General features: G+C 30.1%; 1 protein-coding gene across 1 annotated transcript; it reads left to right on the top strand.

Annotated features, from left to right (window-relative positions):
* The first annotated feature begins 3,088 nt into the window (after nucleotides 1-3,088).
* Nucleotides 3,089-7,844, top strand: LOC109801135 (sulfite exporter TauE/SafE family protein 3). The gene is made up of 12 exons (XM_020362136.3): nucleotides 3,089-3,529; nucleotides 3,784-3,943; nucleotides 4,408-4,608; nucleotides 4,924-4,988; nucleotides 5,065-5,104; nucleotides 5,327-5,385; nucleotides 5,459-5,545; nucleotides 6,139-6,189; nucleotides 6,613-6,834; nucleotides 6,926-7,019; nucleotides 7,282-7,422; nucleotides 7,510-7,844. The coding sequence occupies exons 1-12, from the start codon at nucleotides 3,311-3,313 to the stop codon at nucleotides 7,590-7,592; spliced, it is 1,422 nt and encodes a 473-aa protein (XP_020217725.2). The 5' UTR covers nucleotides 3,089-3,310; the 3' UTR covers nucleotides 7,593-7,844.
* The last annotated feature ends 831 nt before the right edge of the window (nucleotides 7,845-8,675 follow it).

Raw genomic sequence — 8,675 nt, 5'->3', positions numbered from 1 at the left:
AAAGTATCTTTATTAATACTAGTCAAAGTGATTAATCTTTCGGGACATAATAAATCAATGTTCCAATCACGGTAAGAAGAAATGTTTACGCTTAATGTATAATAATACTTCAAACAAAACTACCTCTCTATAAGAATACTTATAGAAAACTAAAAAACTGTTTTTTTCTTTTCTATAAATAACTACTGTAGTGGGTAAAAAATATTTCGTATCTTTCTTTAAATACAATAATTTAGTAGAAATAATGAACGATTATTATTATTTAATAATTCAATAATAAATTAAAAAAACTTACACTAAAACACTTTTGTAATCTTTAGTAATTAATATCATGTTATTGTTTAAAGAGTTAAAATTTGTCAAAAATAATATGTAGACTAAAATATAAAATTTTTATATAAATACACATTTCATCATTTCGACACTCTTTCCTGTACTAATTTGATTTTCCCAAACAAATTAAATGTAAATATAAAATAAAGATTTTAATGTGTAAATATAGTTTTTTCAAACCCCAAGCGTGTGGTTCAGCGGTAGGGGTTGATCCACGCTTAAGCAAGGTCAGGGGTTCGAATCCTGCCTTGTATATGCAGCCGCGTTAAATCTTGGGGCCAGCTATCCCACCCTTTGAGGTGCCTCCAACGTAGCGAGGAGATTAGTCACTGCTGTTGGCGGTGGATACTCCAGGGACGAACAAAAAAAAAAACATAGTTCTTTCAGAAATAATCGTAATTAATAATTGCTGCACGAAGCTTCCTGAAACTGGTTGGTTTGTTTGTTCGTTACATACGAGAGTGATAACTAACAAGTACAAGGTTATTATATTTATCCTTTTTGAGCAGTCTCATAATGTCTTTCCATATCACCATTTTGAGGACCTTCCAATGCAGACAAACACTATCTCATATATAACTTTTGTTTTACGAAATTATCATATAAGAACGTATACCCTAAATTTTATTAGACTAAAATAAAATAAATGTTTTGATAAATTTGCCAAAAAAAATCATTAAAAAATATTTATAAAAAAAAACTTACATGAGTCTGAAGTTATTTTTATATGTTTACATAAATAACACCTCTTCCTTATATACCCAACACAAGATTCATATTGTGAAAACGTGGTTACGACTAGTAAACCATAATGAAAGTTAATGGTTTCAAAGCATGGTAATTCACTAGTGTATTGAGCTGCGAATGAAGATATAACTTTATTTTAAAATTACTTTTTATTGGAGACTAATATAAAAAAAATATTAAAAAATATAATTTTAATTAAATCAAAAATATTTTAAGAGTGATGTTATAAATATGAAAAAAAATATATTTATATTTAAATAAGTATACATAATCTCTCCCTTATATCAGAAGGAAGTATGTATTTTCTATAAATTATACTCCCTCCAAATTGAAATATAAGAGGAAAAAAATTGTGAGTGAATTAAAATACAAACAAATTTTAATTAAATTCACCTTATTTAATATGCTATTATTCTTAAAGCACGCCCTTCATTCAATTGAGATATTATTTTTAATAACTAATTTTTATTTTTTAACATCAAGTTTCAACAAAAAAAAAAGGACATTTTAAGAAAGAAAAATATTTTTCTAATTAAGATTAAAAATTAAATAATGCTAATTAGTGTAAATTGGATTTTTTTTTTCTCCTTATATTTCAGTCCGAGGAAGTGTGAACTAATATTATGAGCATAGACGTGAAGCATATAATTACAAAATATCAAATAGTTATTCTTTGATAAGTATCTTCTGTCTCCTTTTTTTATTTTTTTTTTACGTTTTTACCTTCATACAGATTCTCTTTCTCCCACTATATTACACAATTTTTTCTAACCAATTACTACTAGCACTCATTAACTACATGCAATTTTATTTTTTCTCTAATTTCTTAAAAAATATTTAAAAATATATATATAAACAAATGGAGTACCTCATTAATTCTCCGTAATAATAATAAATTAAGTAGTAAATGTCTTTTATTGTTTGATTTTGTTCCTGTGGCATTGCGAACCATTCAACAGCTCGTGTGCGAATGAAGGGATAATTCTCTGTTATTATTTTTTTTTTTTTTATCACAAATTTTAATTATTAGTTGTTACTTACTCTTATTATTTGTATATATCTAAATGACAAAATAGAATGCAGTAACAGTATAGATTGGGAATAAGAAAGAAAAAGTATTAAATGAAATAAATTAATCCAATATACTATACTTCAATTTGAATAACCCAAATGATTGGAACTATCTATTTCACTCTTTTCCATCATTCCAAAATCATTTAAGCAACCAAATTATATACCATCAAAAAACCTAACGTTAATGCTTCTTCCATGAAGCTTCCTCCGGAGCCGTTGGTTTGTTCTTGACGCTACATATCTGTGCTTCGTAAGTGGGATCCGTTTATTATAAATACTTGTCACCACAATTTTTGTCGTTTAATAATTTAGCCATCTAGAGAAATTTTCATAGATACTATAATTCACAAAATATCTTAAATATGATGATTAAAGACTAATATATATTTACCATTTTTAATTAAACATTATTTTAATATTGACATAAATTGACTAAAGAATATTATTTTATAACGGATTTTACGGCTTCTGGACTAATGAATTTAATTAATGACATTAATTGCTGAAACAATAATGTTGACATATTAATTTTTTTTTTATATCTGTTAGAGATGTCAAATAGTTGGTGTGCCACAACAGTCTATAAACTATACACACGAACACGGTTGTACGTACGAGCCAAAACGACAATATAGCCCCCAAAAAGTTAATAAGGCATTTCAATAAGGATAAAATTTAGGTGAAATTACTTTTGATTGGAGTTTCGTCTTAATACCTTTAAATTGGTGTTGTCGTTTTATATCAACCTTCGTTCGATGAGTGATTATTTTGATTAAAAAATATAACAAAAAAAACTCAATTACTACACTTAATCTTTGTCTTTTCACTAACTATACAATTAAGTAGTAATTAAAAGTCACTATAAAGGAATCTTCTATTGTAGATCATTCTATACACAACAAATGAAGTTTTGTAAAAAAGGAACGAAAGCAACAAGATGGGAACAAGAAATTAAGCACCCTCAAATTCATCTAAGATTTCTTTTATGAAATAAAATACATTATTTAAGGGGTGCCTATATATGGTGGTACTGAAGAATGCACTCCTCAATTTTCACAATTTCCTTTCTCAGCCATACTTGTAGAAACAAAGGGTAAAAAAACCAAGGAACATAGCATTGGTGTTAATATCCTAAATCTCTGGCTTCCTTTCATACATGGCTACAAAAGTGAAACGCAAGACTTGTTCTATTGCTGCAGCAATATGGCTGGTTTTGTGTATCCTTACCATGATCTGCAATGTGAGTTTAGCAGAGAGAGTTTTGAAAGAAAAAGAATTAGGAAATGATGTTAAGAAAGAGAGACAAGGAGTTCTGAAAGCCATTATCAACTTCTTATGGGAGGACGGGAAGTCTTCCTATGAGCCTGTTTGGCCGGTGAGTGTGTCAAACACATTGATACATTATGAACACGTTTGAATGCAAATTTAGAAGAGTTTTTTATAGTTTCTCTATAGCGAAGAGTTACTTATTTTCAGTAAACTAACTCCTAAAAATTCTTCTATGTATCCAAATTAACTCTATTACTTTTGCATCATCTCATTATATATAGATTAGTACTTTTGTTATGTCTTTACTATAATGCTGTCTTTTTACAATCTGAAATGTGCATTGCACTGGTGGTTGAGCAGAACATGAAATTTGGTTGGAGAATTATAGTAGGATCAATCATTGGATTTTTGGGAGCTGCATTGGGAAGCGTTGGAGGGGTTGGTGGTGGAGGAATTTTTGTGCCTATGCTTGCTTTGATCATTGGCTTTGACCCCAAGTCTTCTACGGCCATCTCTAAGTGTTAGTATCTATTCTGTTTATTGTTTATTCTTGCATGCTAAACATAAATAGCTGAATCATAGCCATGCATGCACAACAACTACGTGCATGTTTTTAATTTTTATGCATGTTTGGATAAAAATTTAAAAGAATTTTTGAAATTTTCTTATTGAAAAAAGATCTTTATTTTTGGTAAAAAAAAATAAATCCAAAAACTCTTTTAATTTTGTATCTAAAGAATCTCTTTATCTTTTATTTGTTAGAGTGTTCAAATGAAGACATTTACTTAGCTGGATTGCATGCAGTGTCAATACTTAATAAGTGTTGTGCATTAAATGTAATATTTTATCCTCCCTTGAGCAGAGGATAAAATAACTCTTTAAAACGTGGGCTGCATATATTAATGGCTTGATTTATTGCAACATTCATTTTTTGGATTCTTCGTAATTTATATCATAGCTTTGATTTCAATTTCATAACCTCAGGTATGATTATGGGTGCATCTATATCAACTGTATACTACAATCTGAGGCTTAGACACCCAACACTAGACATGCCACTGATAGATTATGACCTGGCTTTGATTTTCCAGCCTATGCTAATGCTCGGAATAAGCATTGGTGTTATATGTAATGTCATGTTTGCTGATTGGATGGTGACAGTTTTGCTTATCATTCTATTCATAGGTAATAGTTATATCTTTAACATTTGTCTGTTTATTTTAATCTATTTAGTGTTTAAAGCATATAGAATTATTTACCTGAGAATTTGCAATTAAAAGCATATTTAAAAAGTCCTTTGGCAAAAAAATTCTCATTTAAGTAGATTCTTTCATATTTTAAGTATAATATTTACGTTTATACAAGTTTGATAAAAGGGTGAATCTATCTTTTGCACTGCAGTCAATATAATTACATTATTGTATTTGTCAGGGCTTTATTTATTACTGTCTTATCCATAGTGCCTTATTATATAATTTTCTTGGTTGCTAATGCTGGTAGCTACATCATCAAAAGCTACATACAAAGGCATAGACACATGGAGAAAGGAAACAATTGCAAAAAAGGTAAATTCACATATTACTCTTCATGAAATTTTGAAGTTGAGTCTCATAATATAACTTAATGTTACTTGATTTTCAGGAAGCATCCAAACTATTGGAAGCAGAACCGAAACCTGGTGGTAAGCCACTATCAACCTGTTTCTAATATTCAGAAGAATCCTTCAACAATGTATGGAAGATTAATTCAAAAGCTGAAAATAACAAGAAGCATATTAGAAACCCCACAGAAAATATAGTGGAAAGGATTCAAAATTTCAATCTACAAATTTAAGAGGAACATAAAATCTCTTCATTCACTGTTTGGAACAGTATTTATTTAACTTGTAACCCTTTTTTTGCAGATACTTCTGCAGATTACAAATCACTACCAAGTGGTCCAACTGATTCACTATTTGAGGAGGTAATCACAAGGGATTTTCTGTTAAGTTTATCAATAATTTATATACCTATAAATTTTTCACCTGTGCATGCAGACCCCTCTACTAAAGAACGTATATTGGAAAGAATTATCACTCCTCGCGTATGTCTGGGTGGCTTTTTTCATTGTTCAGATTGTTAAGGTAATCAAACTATTACATTCGGTTTGAATTTCTGATCCCTTAGACCTGCTCGGATTAATTTATCCAGAAACATTTCTAAGAGATAATAATGAAAAGAAAATTCAAAATAAGTTTTTTCTTAAGTTATAACTAATTTATACAAAATTTAAAATAAGATTCTAAAAAATTTAATAGGATAAAATTTTTACAAATCAACTTATACAGAAACTAATTTTAGTTTATAGTAGATTTTATTTCATTTTTTTCTTTTTATTTTTCTCTCCTAAAAGTGCTTTTAAATAACTTTACCCAAATATACCCTTAATCACACAAATTCAGCTGATGTGTTTTAAAATTTGGGTTTCATTGTGAAGCATGGAAAAGAAGCTGCCACGAGTCACTACTAGACTCATTATATATAAGAAGCAACTTGTTTGAAAAAAAATTTGTCTTCGAACATGTAATCGATGAAATCACTCCTTCCCATATATTGACATCATTTTAACCTATGATTGAGGAACTTTTTATAATTATAAATCTATCTTTCAAACTGATTCAGCTATTTCGTTGTTTAAACTTGCAAAGTTGTGATTAGTGAATGCATTTCTATGCAGGAATACAGCAAACCCTGCTCCACCCAGTTCTGGCTTCTTAATCTTTTGCAGGTAAGGTTACTTCCAATACATATTTGGATACTACAAATCAGATGAATTTCAGCAATGAATTATAGTTGTGTGACTTCCGACACCATTTTGCCAAATCAATAAACCAAAGAACGTGAAAAAAAAAATGGCATTAGAGTTATGGTTGTAACTTGTAAGAATTCATGGCCGAAAGAGTTTGGCTGAACAAAGTATAAGACAAATGAACTCACATATTAGCAAAATGTATCAATTCCAACAAATTGGACAGAAAAAAAATGTCACCTGAAACAAGACAAAATAGGCACTTTCGGGCTTAATATTAATGGAAACAAAAAAATAAAATGCAATGATATCAAGTTAGCTTTGATATGTGTAACATTATGCAATTAACTTAATACCATGTCATGCCAAGGTCTAACATGATATTTGATTTGCCAACTCAAGGTTCCTATTGCGATCTCCGTTACACTCTTTGAAGCCATAGGGTTGTACAAAGGAACTAGGACGATTGCATCAAAGGGAAAGGAAATCACTAATTGGAAGATTCATCAAATTTGTCTCTACTGTTCAACTGGAATAGTAGCTGGTATGGTTGGTGGATTGCTTGGTCTAGGAGGTGGTTTTATTTTGGGGCCACTTTTTCTAGAATTGGGAATTCCTCCTCAGGTACCCTCTTCACCATTCTTGTGTTAAAAGACTTCCCAACAACAATGTCACGAGAAAAATATAACTTCAACAAATGTGTTCATTGTTACAGGTAGCAAGTGCTACATCAACTTTTGCCATGGTTTTCTCATCCTCCATGTCAGTGGTTCAATACTACTTATTGGATCGTTTCCCAGTACCGTATGGTAAGTAGAAGAAAAAAATAATCTAGAACAATCCATAATACCTTGGATTTTAGGTTTGGCTGAATAAATTTCCCAATAAGTATCTAAAAAAAAAAAAAAGATTGAAAAAAACTTTTTCATAAAAGCTAATAAGATAAAGTTTTTACATATTAGTATTAACTTATAGAGATACTAATTTTATTTTTTTCTCTTAGAAGTGTTTTTAGTGAAGTTTATTTGCTAGTTATTGTTTTTATTTATTTTTCTTACCTCTTTGTTGCAGCTTCCTACTTTGCTTTGGTTGCAACCATAGCTGCTTTCACTGGGCAGCATGTGGTGAGAAAGATAATTGTTGTCCTTGGGCGAGCATCCATTATCATCTTCATACTAGCACTGACCATTTTCATCAGCGCAATCAGTTTAGGTACTTAATTTCTGTGACATAGATTTTTGCTTCATAATTTGGTTTCATTCAGATATGCTTAATTATTTCGTGTGTTATGCATCACAGGTGGAGTGGGAATAGAGAACATAATTGAGAAGATAGAAAATCATGAGTACATGGGCTTTGAAGATCTCTGCGCCCTGTCTTAGATGTGTCTATCGGTATAAGTACATAGAATAACGTTATTAAAATTGGTAATATGGTCACCTATTTGTCCATTTTAATTCAAGTTGTATTTTTGTCATCTCAACATTGATGTTAAAATATTTCACTTTGGTTTCTGAAGAATCATGTGCCACCAAAATGAGGTACTAGGGTATAAATAATTTAAAAGCGCATCTGACAGATTATGGGGCTATGAATGATGAAAATAAATTTTTGATATGGCTAATTTGAGTTTATACCTTGATCAAAGTGAACACATGTGATCCACCCAAGTTCGTCTATGCAGTGATGACTCCCTTTTCTATGTCATACAAATATAATTAAATGTGCAGGGATCTAAACCATGATAATGAATGAAATGAGCAAGACCCGAAAAAGTTAAATAATGTTGTTAAATGGTTTTGCATATCACAAATTCGGAAGAAAAAGGAAACTTTGAGTTAATTTATAAATAGTTTTATTCCCCTCCAATTGGTAAAAACATAATTACATTCTTTATATAATACTGCCTTTTTTATTTATTTTTTCTTCAATGCATCAATCCTTATAAGAAATCCCAAGCGTGTGGTTCAGCGGTAGGGGTTGATCCACGCTTAAGCAAGGTTAGGGGTTCGAATCCTGCCTTGTGTATGCAGCCGCGTTAAATCTTGGGGCCAGCTATCCCATCCTTTGAGGTGCCTCCAACGTAGCGAAGAGATTAGTCATTGCTGTCGGCGATGGATACTCCAGGGACGAACCAAAAAAATCAATCCTTATAAGAAAAAAAAAAAACAAAACAAAACACAAGTGCAAACAAATTGTTAAAAAAAATAAACTATTCAATAAAAGTTATCATTTTATTAATGGAGTCCTTCCCTCGTTATAAAATCTTGTTATGTTTATATGTGCAAACAAAACACGCATACGTTATTAATATTGATTTATATAAATGGTGGCAACTTATATGATTTTATTAAATTATTTAAAATTTGAATTTTAATCTTAAATATGAGATAAACTATCTTTAAAAAAAATCATCTTATATACACTCGCATATTAAAAAAACATGAGTTACATACTCTGTCTCT

Source organism: Cajanus cajan, chromosome 11 (assembly GCF_000230855.2).
Source record: "Cajanus cajan strain Asha chromosome 11, NIPB_CcT2T_4, whole genome shotgun sequence".
NCBI classification, from domain to species: domain Eukaryota; kingdom Viridiplantae; phylum Streptophyta; class Magnoliopsida; order Fabales; family Fabaceae; genus Cajanus; species Cajanus cajan.
This window is presented reverse-complemented; position numbering and strand designations above follow the sequence as displayed.

What these genes read in the sequence shown, in the direction of transcription:
- LOC109801135 (XM_020362136.3), top strand. Translation starts at nt 3,311, where the DNA reads ATGGCTACAAAAGTGAAACGCAAGACTTGTTCTATTGCTGCAGCAATA. An exon ending in GGCTTCTTAATCTTTTGCAG is followed by an intron (nt 6,190 to 6,612) that starts GTAAGGTTACTT and finishes TGCCAACTCAAG; the next exon opens with GTTCCTATTGCGATCTCCGT. An exon ending in TCGTTTCCCAGTACCGTATG is followed by an intron (nt 7,020 to 7,281) that starts GTAAGTAGAAGA and finishes TCTTTGTTGCAG; the next exon opens with CTTCCTACTTTGCTTTGGTT.